The 15691-nt window shown below is 47.1% G+C and overlaps 1 protein-coding gene across 3 annotated transcripts in view; it reads left to right on the top strand.

Annotated features, from left to right (window-relative positions):
• The window catches only part of NECAB2 (N-terminal EF-hand calcium binding protein 2), an 87681-nt gene that overhangs the window by 5289 nt on the left and 66701 nt on the right, over nt 1-15691 (top strand). For all 3 annotated transcript variants that reach the window (XM_040615483.1, XM_040615482.1, XM_040615484.1), the window contains exon 2: nt 8836-8860. In XM_040615483.1, the coding sequence (XP_040471417.1) occupies nt 8858-8860 (3 nt within the window). In that variant the 5' untranslated portion in view covers nt 8836-8857. The remainder of the gene's footprint in view (nt 1-8835; nt 8861-15691) is intronic.

The raw sequence follows: 15691 nt of genomic DNA on the forward strand, positions 1-15691 counted from the left end.
AGACCAGGTTCTGCACCTCCCGCGCTGTCTGGGGGTAGGAGTGCCCAAATCCGGCAACCCCTTTCCAGATCCTGTGCCCTGGGCTGGCTGGGCAGGGGGTCGCAGCCCGGGTCCTGCACCTGCTTGTCTGGGTCTTGCACCTCCTGGACTGGCGGCGGGCTAGGGGCGCAGCCGGGCTCCTGCATTCCCCTGCCCTGCACACCCTGGGACCGTTGGGAATAAGATGCACTTAAGTTCTGCATTTCCCGGACCAACTGGGAAAAGGGGTGCAATCTGGATCTTGTACCCCCCTTCTGGGCCCCTGCACCCCCAAAGTGGCTGGGCACGAGGGTGCAGCCCGAGTCTTGCGTATTTTTTTCTAACTGGTTGGGCATGGAGATGCAGCCTGTATCCTTTATCTCCTTGCCAGAATCCCTCATCCTCTGGAGTGGCTGGACATGAGGGTGCACCCCAGGTCCTGCAGCCCCTTTCCTAGGTCCTGCAGCCTCTGGACTGGCTGGGGTTGGAATGCACTGTTGATCCTTAATCAATTAGCTTGACTGGATGGGGATGCAGGACTCCAGGTCCTGCAACCCCCCATGGGTCTTGCACCGTGGGCTGCCCCAGGTTAGCTGGGCATAGGGGTACACCTGGCGTCCGCCGTTCACCCCAGATCCTGGACCCCAGTCCCTGCAGGGCTGCAGCTGGGAGGGTCTGTGCAGGGGGAGCTGGGCAGCATGGTCCTGAGTGCCTGCGAGTGTGTGGGAGCCAGGGCTCCCTTACCCAGGTTTGGGGAGGCAGGCAGGGCTGTGCTTAGTGCCACCGCTGCGGTATTTATAGACTTCCTGATTAGGGAGCTAACGAGGCTATTTGCACTTAAAATGAATTGGCAGAATGGGGTGGAATCAACTGGAGTGCAAACGGTGTAATTGGTGTAATTACAGTCTTTCCACGGCATCTAGTAATTAAACACATAGATCCTCAGCTTTGCTATCTCCTAGCTTTATTAAAAAAAAAGTAGTGAATGCAAAAATAAACTATTGAGACACTGGCTGTAGTAAAGGATAATTCACACTCTCCTCCAGCCTCCTTGGAGTTAGGCAGTAGTAACTCTTCCACGCAAGTCCTTGCATTTTCTAAATGATTTGTTGGATCTTCTACCACGTCCCTGGTAGGCATGGGTTGGCAGATCCGAAACTCATTACATCTGAGCACCCTGGGCTGACAGGGATTTTGGTTCCCTGAATGAACCAGTGCCACTGGGTCTACCAAGGTGCCCAAAGCAGCCTGGAGAGCAGAGGGCTGGGATGGATGGTCCTGCCCGGTGAAACAGCTGGGCAGCTGCAGGCTGTAGGAAATGCTGCTTCACAGGGAAACTGAAAAGGTAAATGCATCTAATACCCTTAAGTCTGTTAAGTTAACTTGTTTGGGTTTTCAGTTTGTGGGTTTTTGGTTTTCTTTTTCTTACCTGCCCTGAAATACCAAAATTTTACAATAATGTGGAATCTAGGCTCCAGAGCATAAATTCAATTGGGAAGCAACATTAAGTTTATACAAGAGGTTCCTGAGTTAGGACTTTTCCCACCAAAATGGTATCTTATCTGTTCAGTTTTACCATCTGTAAATGGCTTTTTTTCCTGCTTTGAGGTTTGAGCTGAGAAAATCAGCCATGAACTTTCAGAATGTCTTTAACCGGTGGGAAATACTACAGAGCTGGGCGTGCAGATCCTTTTTCCCTTTCACAAGGGGACTGGGTGCCCTTTCTCACCTGCTGAAAGTAGAAATGGATGCTGGAAATGTAAGATTTAAGGGTTTGGAGAGGTTTTTTCCTACTCCCTTAGAACTTGCTTCTCTCCCTTTTTTCCCCAGTTACAACAGAAACATAAACTGAAACTGTGACTTTACTGTAACGGGCTCTTCAAGTGCACCATGAGACCCTCCCTGCCTTTTCAAACAAAGAGTTTAAACATGGGAACATGCATTTAGGTTTTCACACATTAGCAGAAAAGTACCAGGGATCCCACCGAATCCTCAGGGATGAGAACACGTTTCCCAATTAATTCATTCACGTTTTTGCATTATGTGGATGTGCTGGGGAAGCAGCGAGTCCCAGCCATGGAGCAGTGTAACTTCTCGGTGGGTGGCGATGAAGTAAAAGACCCGTAAGATTTTATATTTAACTTACACGTTCACATGAGCTGGTGTGCTCTGTAGGCAGTTCATCGGGGGCTGGAGAAGGAGGGTTAAGCTTGGCTTAATTCATTTGGCTATGAATTAGGTAAGATGGCTCTGACGCTAATGGTACCTTAGTCACTTTTTCTTCCTCTTCTGTTCTTTCTTTCCTTTGACTCAGCCATCCCTGACAAGCTTGTTCTGACTCCTCCAGACCATGAGTGTGGCTGGTGGGCCAGCACAAAGTTCCCTTCACCCTTTCCACCAAAGAAACAGAACTGTGGTGGTGTGGGGCAAACCTGAAGGCTGAGGAATAACAAAATACAACAAGGGGGTTGGATGTCTTCTGCCATCAACCTGGCTGCTGCCACGTGGAGGATGAATCTTACCTTTGGGCTTGTTTCAGTATTTTTCTTCTATTTTTCCCACATCCTTTCAGGTAAAGGATTAAAAAAGGTTGAATAATGTTTACTAGTTCAGCTCAAAATCATAGGTTTCCAAGTGTGAAAAAAAAGCAGATTAATTAAATCCTGGTAGCAAACTAATGAAGAAGATATTCAAGTCCTACGCGTTGCCTAAAATAGGCAGCAAGTAAAACTAGGGGGTGACAGATGCTCTTCAGTGGTGGTAGCAGATCAAGCGGAGGTGATATGTCACTCTAGGAGCCTGGAAGATACCACTTTGCATTTAATGGTAAGGTCTTAAAACATCTGTTAAATCAGCATAAGGGGCTGGGGTTGAGCCAAGAGTCTGTACCCATCCTGAGGCTGCCCTTGGGTGTCTCTCTGGGTGTTTGCTCTGTGGGTCTGGGTTGCTCACGGCTGCTCCGCCTGCAAGAGCCAGAACCTCAGGACTGGCAGCGTGTGTAATCTGCTGTAGATAACTAATGCCTACCCAGAGTTTATGATGTGAGATTGTGGTAACGCTATGTTCTCTCTGCCTTCTGGGCTGTTTGAAGATGCCCTGAGCTCCTCTCTGCATCAACGAGGGCAAAACTGCTTTATTAAAAAGCTGAAGCTGTCACAGTGCTGCTCAAATCCGTGTGTGGGGATGGTGGCATTTCCAGTCCAGAACCAATCCTCAAATGTCACAAGACCTCTGACAAGGAGACTATGGTGTGTGTGGGGGGTAAGTGTATATCAGATGTATTTGCTGAGTGTGAGTGAACCCACACGCAGTATAGAGCTGGAGCGGATGGCTCCCGAGGCATGGGAAATGTCTAGGCAGGTATCGCTCTGCCTGGGAGCACTTCAGTGCTGACTTACCGACTGTCCTCGTTCATCGCTCCCTGCCTTTGTGTCACTGTCAAAAACCTGTGTTGACAGCAGGCGTGTGAACTCCAGTGCACGTCAGACCTGCTCAGCCACGGCGGCTGCAGGCAGAGATGCTCCATCTCGTTTACACCAGGGAGAGCCCACTGAAAGGGAACATCTCCTACTTGGCATCTAAAATAAGGGTCAGCCGCGGCTAGGGGTGAGCATCCTCGTGGCGGAGCTGTGTGCTCCAAGGGGCACTGCCATCCCCGCCTCCCTTCTGGCTTTGCCAGTGGTGACTACCTGCGTGGCTTTTTGGCTTTGTTTTAAACGCTTCTGAAGAAAGCAGCGCCATTCATTTCAGATCAGATGAAGCTTTTTGTTTGGTTTGCTCTGTCTTTTGCTGAAAACTGATTTTGACCCTTATTTGCCTCTTTCCTTCTTTGACAGGATCAGAAAGATCAATTCAAATCCAGCTCTTCTGTTAGTGACTCCTCTTGCACCCTCTCTTACATGGCCACTTTTTCAGCCCCATAGGATTGAGTCAGGTGTTTAGATAGAAAATACAGAGAATTGTGCCAAGGGTGCATTTCCAAATGCAAATCTAAGAAGTGGCACAGTTTTCCAACTTTGTCAATAATGCAATTTCCAGTGCAGTCTTTATTAGCAAAGCTATTGCAGCCACAGGAATCCCTTCCCAATCCCCTTCTGCTTTGACCTTTTTCCTTCCGTGGGTTGGGTTTTTTTGTTGGTTTTTTTTTTTCCCTTTTCTTTTTTTTAAGGTTGATTCACCCCTTGTGTCTTTGTTTACCTTCTTACTTCTCTGAGTGAACCCGGAAGGCAATTCTCCTCTTCTTTCCTCCTCCCTATGTGAAATCCATGACTCGAAGTCGTCCCCTCAAGCCATGCAGGCAGGGCACGGCTGGGCTCTCTGTGTCCAGGGATTGCTCACTGCAAGGTACATGATTGCACAGAAGACTTCATCCTCCCTCTTCTCGTCAGGGCGTTGGTAGTGGGTGCTCAAAATGGAGTTACACCCAGGGCCAGTGTTTATGGAACAGTAATTTTTAGGACTGTGTAGGTGGGGACATCAAATGGAACTCTTACCTGTCTCACGCAACTTTTATTTAGGACAGCTAGGTAAAGTCTGAGGAGAAGGGAAGAGTGAAAAGAGGCTGGGACATGGTGTTAACTGCCCTTCTCTTGGGGAGAAAGGGGTGGGGGGGAAAGGATATCTGTTTTGGAGTGGGGAAAATGCCAGCAGACCTAGAGCTCTGGAGCAGCCTTGTTTTGGGAGGTGGAGGGATAGTATTTCCACACCAGTGGTGTATTTCTTAGCAAAACACCAAAACCCAGCTTTTCCCCACGCATGGGGAAAGCTCATTAGCCTGATGATGCCTAAAGATGTAGTCCAAAGTGGCAAAGCTTCAGCTCATTATTTTCTGACATTATTACTGGAAAGAGCAACACAGAGAGGCTGTAGGAGAGGAAATCTCTGCCGGTACCTGGAGTTAGAGAGGTGAAGTCCATACGTGATATAAAACCTTGTCTTGGCTCTAGCTGAGGTCTTGAGACTTGTAGGGAGAGGAACAGAAAAAAAGAACAGGAATGCAGGAACGTAGTGAGCAGATTAATTGGGTTTTTAGGTGTATCTGGATGCTTTCACATCCATAGGCTTTCCTCAACACAGGAGACCTAGGGGTTTTTTGTCCTCCATTCTGCACCAAGATGACGATGGAAAACAAAATTCTTGCTCAGTTACACTCTATTTTAAATCAACATCGTATTAACCTGCTGAAGGGATAATAAACTCTCTAAGCCCTGTAATAATTCTTAGACTTGTTAGGGGAGTACTTGTGTGAATTTAATAAAAGTGCTGAGAAAACTTCCATTAAGCAGCCCCTAGTGTCACATATTCTCATCCAGAAGCTTTGAGAAGGCAGAACTGAATGTTTAAATTTGAAACCATCATTTGTTTCGAGTTTATTATTACCACTAGTGTTTTGAATTGCTTACTTCTGGCAGCCAAATAGCTGTAGTAGCCATTTGAGACGACAGCAAAAATGTACATTTAAAAAAAAAGCTATTAGAAATCTTGAGAGAGGTTCCTCACTCTAAATAAAACAGAGTTTATATTCATCTCAGCACCTGGTAAATGGAAAAAGTGCGCTGCAGACAGTGAGCTGCATGCATTGCCTGCAAAATTCCTATAAAATGGGTTAATTTGGCCCATATTGTGGGCATCCTGTGGGCTCACCATGTGACTTCGCCTGTGCTTCAGGAGACTTGCTTAATAGTTTTAAAGCATAGCTGATGGGGGAGACAGTTGCTGTAGTAGTTTTTGGACTGGATAATTTCTCATTTACCGTCTAAAAGCGGCGCGTTGCCCTACCAGTTGGAGAACTGGGGGTGATGGAGCGGAAAGAGCATCCCTGGTCAGGCTGCGCGGTGCTGCAGGCTCCCGTCTCACGAAGCTCTTGGCCACTGGGGACAGTCCTTGGCTGGGCTGGAGGCGCGGGAAGCCAATCTCTGCCGAAGGCCTGGCAGGACAGGGTGTTTCTCCATCAATGTTTCATCACCTCCGCTCTCGCTGATCTCCAGGGCTGCTGCCTTGACTAAGTTGAAGCGGCTTTGCTGCTGAGAGCGAATAGCAGCGATGGAGTTACTGCATTCCTGCAGAGAGCGGCAGCGGGGTGGACCAGTTTCAGAACCTCTGTGTTGGAGATGATGCAGCATCTTTGCTTATATTCCCCCTTGCTGGAGCTGGTGGGAACTTTTCCTTGCCTGAGCTCCCTGGGAGCTCAGCACTGAGCTGCCTTCGGGGGTCTGCCCCACTGGTCTGTAGGGGAGGTGTGAGGGGCTGCGATTTTCCTTCCATCACCAGACCTTACACCTTTCCCTTACCAAAAGCACGCCACATCCTTCCCACAGTGAAGCAACTAATTCAAAACATGAACAGAGGGCATCTTCAGGCTGTGTGTGGGAGGGCATTCTTGTTTGCGGAGCTAGAGCATAAATCCTGAGTCTTCACAGAAGCAGCGTTTTTGGCAGCATTACTGATCTATCACCGAGTATATTATGTCTTTATCAGCCTCCTGATGCTCATTCCAGTGTTCGTACCTTGATGTACTGCCTGCCTGTGCTGACAGATGACTTTATCTTAAATTGCTTTCTCTCCAGGTGTCCTGTTTAATATTTTTTTGTGTGTGCAAATCTTAGGTGGTCCAATTAAGTTGGAAGAATAAATCTTGTTCATTAGCAATAAAAACTAAACAGCTTGGTCCTGTAGAATAAACCTTGGCAGGTAACGCAATGATGTGATCGTCCATCAGGGTGTTCATTTAGAAATGGTCATACTTTCTAGGAGTATCTGGGGGTGTTAAAGCCCTAAAAAGTTCACTTAGTGAAGCTGGACATAAGTAATTCAATTTCTTAACATTTCTTCAATTTCTTAATTTGATTCCCCGCCCCCCCCCCCCTTGCTCCAATCATTCATGGGAGGGCTGGTGGCTCCACAGAACAGAGCACTGCAGATTGAGCTTTATCCCGCTTGAAGCTACATTTTACCGATTGTTTTTGCCTTCCCGTTCTCCCTCTGTGCTTAGCAGGGCGGTGATCTCCCACAGGACCTTAAAATAGACAGCGCTGCTTCTGTGTTAGACTCGATGCAATGCCTTTGTTCCCAAGCAGTGGGAACAGCACCAGAAGGATGTGGTGATGAAATAAAAAGCCCAGAAAGAATCAGCATCTAGAAAGAAAAGTGCTTCATCTGGAGGCGCTCGTGGGGAGCGAGGACTTGAGGTGGCCAAGCCAGGAGAATAGGAATATTTCACACTCCGGGCAAGGCATATTGTGCACAGTTGGGTGATGTGTACCAAAGCCACGGGGCTTGCTGGGTCCTGCTTGTCCTTCCTGGCTTTATTCTTTCTTCCCGTAGACAAGCCATGGCTGGCTGGCTCCTCAAAACCCGTATTTAACCTTGATGAAGTCCGTAAGTATGGAGACAGTAGGATTTCCCCCCCTCCCCCCAACATCTAATTACTCTAAAAAATGGTCAGCCCAAGAAGTAAGCAGTTTTGGAGTGGCTGCAAGCTGTAGTCCTTGTAGGGTTTTTATGATCCTCTCTTGAAGCTGGGACTTAGTGACTCCCACCATTTAGGCTTGGCTTAAGGAGAAGGTGTTTGCCTCTGCTGAAGCACACTACGAAGTCCATCTTTGACTTTGCCTTATGCAGCCTAAGAAGAACTTTGGGCAAAAAAATGATTAATGTTCCTTAATTAAACCATATTCACTTAAATAGCACATTCTGCAATTCAGTTTGTCTCTTGGGTTTCTTGCTTTGTGCAGCAGTTTCTTTTCTGATATTATTTATTTATTTATTAATGTAAATGATTTTATGACCCAGAAAATAAGAGATTCCATTTTATGGCTGACTCTCATCTGTCCTGTTGGTGTTTTTATTCTCTCCACAGGGAAATGTCTTTGTACAGCCAAAAATCTCTGCTCTTGCTCAAATTAATAGGGCCAGGTCTGAAGAGATGATGAAAATGTTTTCCCCTTTTCTGCCCAATTTATGAGCATGTTGATTTTTTTGTAATTTATGGCAAAACCTGTGCTAGCAGCTGTTTTTGGCAGAAACCTGTAAGATTTTGAGTCTTGCACAAGCCTCTTGCTATTGCATTCTGTCAGGAGTGTCTTCCTGAAATGAGATTAGTCAGAAAAATAGGAGTTGTTTCTACTGTCTTTCTCCCTGGCAAATTCTACTGTACTACACATCATTGCGATTTGTTTTCTTCTGAAAGGGCTATCTGATTCCTCTCTGTGGGCTGTTCCTCCACACTGTAGTTTTAAGTCTAAATATAATCTCCTTCCCACGCAGGAAACTTGTGGGGGGTTTTTTTGGTTTGGTTTTTTTTTTTTTTTTTTTTTTTTTTTTTTTTTTTTAATATTGTAAATAATATGTTTCAGAAGTGCAGAACTGTGGAACTTAATTTAAGGGATATTATTGATGCTAGAGAAATTGGCTGGGCTGGCTGCATGGATGGTGTAATCGATTTTTTTTTTAACAGGTATTTATCTTGTGTTGGCTCCATGTATTTGGCTTTCTTCTGTGAAGGTGATGGGAGATGCCCGAACTGCTGGAAGCATTTTGTGTTATCTTTATTTTGCTGGCTAGCTCCTTTTCCACCAGTTATTCCAAAGTCAACCATGTCGATAGTCTATCCCAGCAGTGGTGGCCCATCATGTGGGTCTGAAGGATGATGGGCTGAGACTTGGGAAGGGCGAGCTCAGGAAAGCACCTGAGCTGGCTCTTGAGGGGCTGGAGAGAGTGGTCCTGCCCTGTGCGTGGGGTTAAACATGGTGCTAAGGGCTTCACCCTTTCAAGTTGAACAGCATAATAAAAATGTTTCTTTTTCTCTTTCAATTCTAGATTTTCAGAAGAGCTGACAAAAATGGTAAGTCTGTAAATTCGTATTTTACATTTCTTGGTTGAACTTTTGTCAGTATTACCGTTTTCCCTGATAGCAACATCTAACTGTTCAAATGTCCCGCAGTTTATTGAATCTGACGCTGGTATGGTGTAAGCATCAGAAAAGGTTTTGTTGTTTCTTTGGCCAAGATAATCTTAGAGCAGATGTGATAGTGGTGTGCAAGTTGCCAGGGTGGGATCCACCCAATTTGGGGCAATTTCACAAGAAAGAACGTAAAAATAAATCACAGCTAAGTGATAAGTGATGATCCACCTCTTGATAATCTTGGAATAGCTTTGCAAAACAGACTTCATCTGTGAGTATCAGTAGTTTGGCTCCTGAAGGACTCGACACGCATCAAGGGGCACATGTAGTGATGAGTGTTTTCAGTCTGTGCGTGTAGGAAGCTGAACGTCTTCGTTGAGCCAAGCCTTGTTCTTAGGTGGGGAATAATATAGAGGTGTCTTCTTTAAATGACTTGGGATCCTGAAAGGAGAGAGCTGCTCTGCTGTGAGAGAATGTAGTTATGGGAAAAAGAAGCAATGGGTCCAATCCCAGGGTCTCTCTCCACACTGAAAAGCAATTTAATTTTAGCTCCTAGCTAAAATCCCAAGAGCTAGTCTCTATTCTTTCCCTGTTGTACAAGAGGAAAATTAAATATGCATCAAAACTCTGTGTGTGTTTGCAGAGGGACGTGTGGGAGGGTTGTGCAGAGGAGCACAGGGGAGAGTTTGTTTTTTTCCCTACCAGGTTTAAAAGGGTGATACCTGATTTCCGTAAGAGCTCGTAGGTCCGCGTGGTCGCCATCCCTAGGGAAGGCAGTGAAGGATGCTGTGAGCTGGCTGGCGTACAAAAGTAAATGCCCTGTTAATGCGGGCGTTTGGTTATAACAACTGACACAGTGATAAGACGTTGAGATTTGTTGCTTGGGTCAGCTGAGCAGTTGTGCAATGGGAGGGGAATGCTTGGGCTGGGGTGGGGGTGGGGGGCTGGTGTGGAGGGCAGAGCCCTCCAAGTGCTGCTTACAGGGAAAAGTGAATTTGTGCTTTTGATCCCCGGGCTGTTGTACTGCACAGCCTCCTGAGCACTTAGCTGTTGCATAATTGGAGACCCCGAGGTTTTGTCTGATGAAATATCAGATGCTGCCTCTGAGAGATGCTGCCTGTTTGCCTTCTGCTGGCTGGTGTGCCTGCCCCCACGGAGCCGAGTGCCAGGGTTGCCAGCTTGTAATGAAGCCTTACCTGCCACTTGCCCTCCATCAGGAAGAGTCTAGCAAGGTTTTTGGACTACAGTCCTCAATGTCTTGGTTGCCTGCAGATACCAGGCTAAAATCTGTGCTTAATTATTCCCATCTCAGTCTGAAGTTGAAAATGCCACTCCAAACTTCAACCTGGGAAACCGTTCCTTGTTCAGCCCATGTTTAGCTTCTCTCCTGCCGGAGCTTCCTTCCAATTTCTAGGACAGCCTCTGTGTAGGGCAGCTGAAATCTAAAGCAGCAATTTTTCTTTTCAACAACAAATATTCCTCTGCTGAACAAAGGTTGAAAGGATGCACTTTGACGTACTGGTCTTGATATAGTTATTTCCAGTGACTGCTTTTTGAGCTCTGCCAAACGATGCTGCACTTTTGTTTTAGTCTCAGTTAAATTTGTAACAGCTGCGATGGGGCTGAAGAATCAGAACTCCAAGTACAAAATCTTGGCTGATGTGCCAATATTAAGGCTTTTCTAGGACGGGTGAGTGAAGTAGCTCAGAAGTTGCTCTTCAAGCTTTGGTATTCCCTGGGCACTGTAGCATGGTGGAGGGAGCTGCTGCCTGCCAGGAGAAAACAGATGTGTCCAGCCAACCCAGCCAAGAGGGCAAAGCTGTCATTTTGGTGGTTTTACCACATCACAAGGTTGTCGAGGTTAAATTTTAGTGAAGCTCTCACCACAGGGGCAGCTCTCTTGGTGTATTTGGTAGGTGCCAGTGGCATGAATCTGCATCTTGGGGAAATGATGAGCCTTTGGAGCCCCTTGGTCTGCTCTGGTGATGGGTCTCTGAGAAGAACAACATACCTTTGGGAAGCTGGTGACTTTTGCTGGCCATTTCCCTTGCTGTTGTTAAAACCCATCCAAATCTCCCGCTTTTGCAACCTTCTACACTGTTACTAATGATGGGCCAACACTCCGTCTGTGTTTTAGCATGACTAACAGGTAAAGGCCAAACAAGGTGCTTCCATCAACAAACCTGTTGTTTCTACCGCTGCCCATCCCCCTGGGAAGAATCTGCCCAGCTCCCCTATGGTCTTCTCCCTGGATGTTTCTCTCTTGGTAAGGCTCAAGCAAGTGGTCCACACGGATAACAGGTAGGATCACTCCACTGTGTGTGGAGTGGAAGACGGTGAGTGGCTCAGGGACAACATGATGCTTAGAAACATTTTCTTGTCCTGCGTCCAGCCAGAGGGAGTTTGGATTTAAGCAAAGAAGCAGAGATTAGTGCCCATAGAGCTGACCTTGGGGTGTCCATCAGCCTCCCTGGGCACCCAAACACTTCTCCAAGGAGCTGCTGTCGAGCCCAGCAGACATACCCTCCTGGGGGCCAGGTACCCCATCACATAATGCCCATGGGGAGCTTTGCTCGTGGATGAACGGTCTCTTTGGTTGACCGTGCTGTGCAGGCATGAAAAGGTGTTCACTCCTTTGCAGGTATTCCCCTGGGTGGTCTTTGTCTGAACATCTTTACTCCATGTTAGCACGTAATATCCCAATTAAAATTCTAACAGGGATGCTTGCATGGTTTGGAAGAACTGGAGCTTTTCTTGTCTAGGTCACAAAACGTTAAAATGAGTGTGGATTGCCAGTGACACCTCTGGCACCTGGTAGCTGTTAATGCATTGGATGTAAAGGTGATGGGCTGACTTGTCAGGACCCTTAATCAGCCTGGGGTGATACAAATAGGCACCAGCAAGGCAAGCCCTACCCCGACATCTGGTGGTTACATTGGTGGTTTGTTGTCAAAGAAGGTGCTGGGCAGGAATTCGAACTGCTAAGGGTGAGAGCTGCCACTGCCAGGGTGCAGATGTCAGCCCTAGGTGAGACGAGGTGCCCCCCCAGCGCTGGCGAGGCTGCTGGCTCCAGCTGCAATTCTGAAATTTGTCCTGCTTCTTCCTGACCCTGGACGGGCACTGCAGGGGGGACAGCTGGCTCTGTTAATAAAGGCCAAATGCTTTCTGCAGAAAGAGTTGTCTCCATCTCTGCATCCACTCTCATCGCTTGCAATGCAGGTGACCTACAGCTACACTGTCTGGACAGCACAGCGCGGTGCTCTCCGTGGGACCAATGCCACCAGGCAAACGGGATGCTGCCCTTCCCTTTTTCCCCCCTGGATGACAGGCTGTCACAGCGCAGCGTGGCGTTAAGTGGCAGCTCTACCCCCATGTCGGTTCCTGCGGGGTGAGGTGGCCGAGCACGTGGCAGTCTCAGTGTGGCCCCTTTCCACCCGCGCTGAGTAGGGCTGTCCCTGCCATCCTGGGGCTGCCTTCTGAAGGACGGCACGTCCTGCCGTGGAATTCCTGACGTCCTTCTACATGCTGCTTTTTTTTCCTCCAGACATCTGCCAGTTGCAGTGGCCAGCTTTGCTCGCCATTCATAGCTGCTTAACTCTTGCTAACAGAGTTTTCCACCCTTTGTAATTAGCTCAATATGTTCCTCCGCAGCCTTTTGGGGTCACGGCTTCCCACCGCCGCTTCTCCAGTCCCCTGTGGCTCACAGCAGCCGCTGCAGGAGATGTGCAGGAATATTTCCCTCGGTACAGCCTCCCTGCAAACTGTGCCTCAGAGGTTGCCAGAGCCAGAGGTAATATCTTTGTATTTAATATCCCTAGGGATCTCTTTTTCACAATTTTCCCTGACATCCTAGCCTTTAATATATCGATTTGTTGAAATTCACTCTCTTCATGGCTTTACCTGGTACAGCTCCAAGGAAGAGTGGAAGCATCCATCTGCAGCTTTCGTGTCTCGCTGCAGGGGTTTGTGTCCCCTACGCAGTCCTCCGCTGGAAAACCTTACACTGTCCAGTTTTTGCCAGAATCCCAGGAAGGGGCCCTGAGCCCCGGGCAGGCTGCTGAAAGCGCAGGCTCACAGGGTCCCTAAATACTTCAGTCTGCTCACATGCTTCTGCTGTCTCCACACCTGCAGAGGTTCTTGTCTGGCAGGGATGTTGCTCTTTTTAATTAACCGGCTGAGACGAGTCATTATCTGGCGCTGTTGGCGGTGGCATAGGGGGTGGTGGGCTCCTGGGGCAGGGACTGGTGGCTTCACCCAGAACCAGCAGCTCCTTGCATTCCTCATCTGTGCTAAAGCCACCCCTAGAGATCTGCGTAGGAGTCCTACAGAAACAGGGGGGTGAAATAAAAAAAACCCTTCAGCTCTTGCCATCTAGTTTAACTAGAACATCTCATTTAACTTTTGCAATCAGGTGATTAAAGGGTCACCTAAAAAACAAAGTGGGGATTGTAAGCCTAAGGAATTTTCTGATGTGCCACTTCCTGCAGTCAGGTGGTTTTAAATTTGGAAATCTTTTCAGCATCTTGATTATTTTTTTTTTTTAATTCCCCCCACCTGGTAAAAATGGCATGTATTGCATTAAACAATGTGGCTGGTTCAGGCACGGTAACTATGGAGCCTGATGGTGTGAGTTCAAGAGCTTCTCCCTCCTCCCCTTCCAGAGCTCCGTGGCATGAATTGTTAATTCATGTAAAACTGGAAAATTGGATGTTCTTGGTGCAAGATGCTAAAACACATTATTGTCCCTGCCATGTTCAGGTACTTGTATTAAGGTGATTTGATTTGGTGCTTACATGTACTAAGAGACTGCTAATGAAGCAGCTCTTCCTTGTTAGAAGAAAACTTGGCTGTTAGTCATTCAAAATAATCTTTTTCTTCTGTGTAGGAGTGTGTTTCCTTTTTCTGCTAATAAATCCACCTACTGTCTTGTAATCTTCCCAGTCCCAGTAAACAATACTTAATCGTTTAATTGGCATGTGGTAAGGAAATGGAGGCATATTGTTTTAGGGTCATGAAGCAGAGCTGTCAGTCATCTGAGTTATCTACTATGTTCTTTGATCCTCTCATTAGAAAGCTGTTAATCAATTATAACTTAAATAGCCAGGGATTCTCTTTGAAAGATTAAGATGCTTTTATTTTGACAGAACAGCCTAATTGGTAATGATCGTTACAGAAATGTTGCTTCCCAAAAACTGGAGTTTTATTATCTTGAAATCTCCAGTCACTGCAACTACCCAGCTCCCATGTCTGGAGTGTAATTAGATGTGAAGTGCATCCAGCTTTAATCTTGTGATTTAGCTCAGTGGGTTTTGCCATAATTACTAGATCTTGCTCATGGAAATGCCCCATCCATGGGGTTGGCTGGGCACCAGGGGTTAGGTGGTTTGCTCTGGACCTCTACCATGGAGATGAGATGGGGAGGAGAGATGCAAAAGAAAACGTGCCAGAGCCTCATCATATGGCTCTAAAGCACCTACAGAAAACGTCAGGATGAGCTGGCAGTGGCACAATATGTCACTTGACAGTGCCCAAGGATGAGTTAGCATCATGGTTTGGTCAACTTGGCACCTTCCTATTGCTGCTGTCATTGTGACTTCTACACCAAGGGCTGGTCCAAACCGCTCTGCTTCTCCCTTGAGTTTATCGTATCTAGAGAAGGTGTGGATGGGAATGAAGCCGTTCAGCACATGCTGTCTTGGGTAGCTTCTGCTGTTATAAAAAAATATGAAACACAATGAGGTGTGAACACGTATTAGCTGATTTCATTCATAAATTTAACATAGAGATCTGGAGTGTGCTGAGTGGAGGTTTCAGTTTCAGTTGATCTGGATGGTCAGTTCAAGGCCTGTAGAGGACATAACAGAGCTAATAAAGGAAAAAAGGAAACGGGAATGCCGCAGGAATAGGTGGTTGGGAAGGGCTTCTTGGGTAAGAGCCACTGAGGACAATGGAGTTGCGCCCATTCCCATCCCAGTAAGGCTTGTCCTTTATATAGCTGCACACAGATATCTATTAGTCACTTAAAAGCTCATTAAAAGAGATTTATGCTCTTATTCTTTATAAGTAACAGTCTGTGTGTTGCAAACCTCATAGCAAATTGCACTACAACGATGGGAGCCGCAGACAAGAGGGGAACGTAAATGTCTTTGGACACCAGTATGATGACAAACTGGCTAAGGAGCCCAGTGAGCTGGCGGTGGGGCTGTGCCCTTGTGAGCAGAGCAAACTCCACTGCTTACCTACAAACCAGCAGAGCTGCTCTGCCCAACAGTAAACAAAAAAACTTCAGGAGCATCTCTCAGCCCCAGCTTGCTATGCTAAAGAACCAAGGCGTGGCAGAAGTGTAAGTTTTCCCTAAGCAGAAATCAGTCTTGTTAATCACCAGTATGCAAATGGAGAGACTGAGGCTTGAGGTTGATTAAAGGGGGAGGGGGGGAGAGCAGGGAAAGCCCGTGGCCGTCAGCGGAGGGAGGGGGCTGAATGGGTCCTTGGCATGGTGGGTCTCCAAAAGAGCATGTGGGTGAAGCTCCCAGCAATTTCCAGCCCTTCCCAGCTGCTGTGTGCCTTCAATGTCTCGTTTGTAGGCAGAGGCTGTTCTTCTAAGGACTTTGAAGATCTGGGAATTTTTTTATGGGGAATAACTCTCAAAGTCTCACCCACCCTTTCCAGCCATGGAGAAATTATCTTGACCACCTGTAGCGAGCCTAGAACAGGAAGAAATGGGTGTTTGTGGATGTGCATAGAGCTCAAATTCACATCAACTGGACCCAG

Source organism: Falco naumanni, chromosome 15 (assembly GCF_017639655.2).
Source record: "Falco naumanni isolate bFalNau1 chromosome 15, bFalNau1.pat, whole genome shotgun sequence".
In the NCBI taxonomy this organism is placed as follows: Eukaryota; Metazoa; Chordata; class Aves; order Falconiformes; family Falconidae; genus Falco; species Falco naumanni.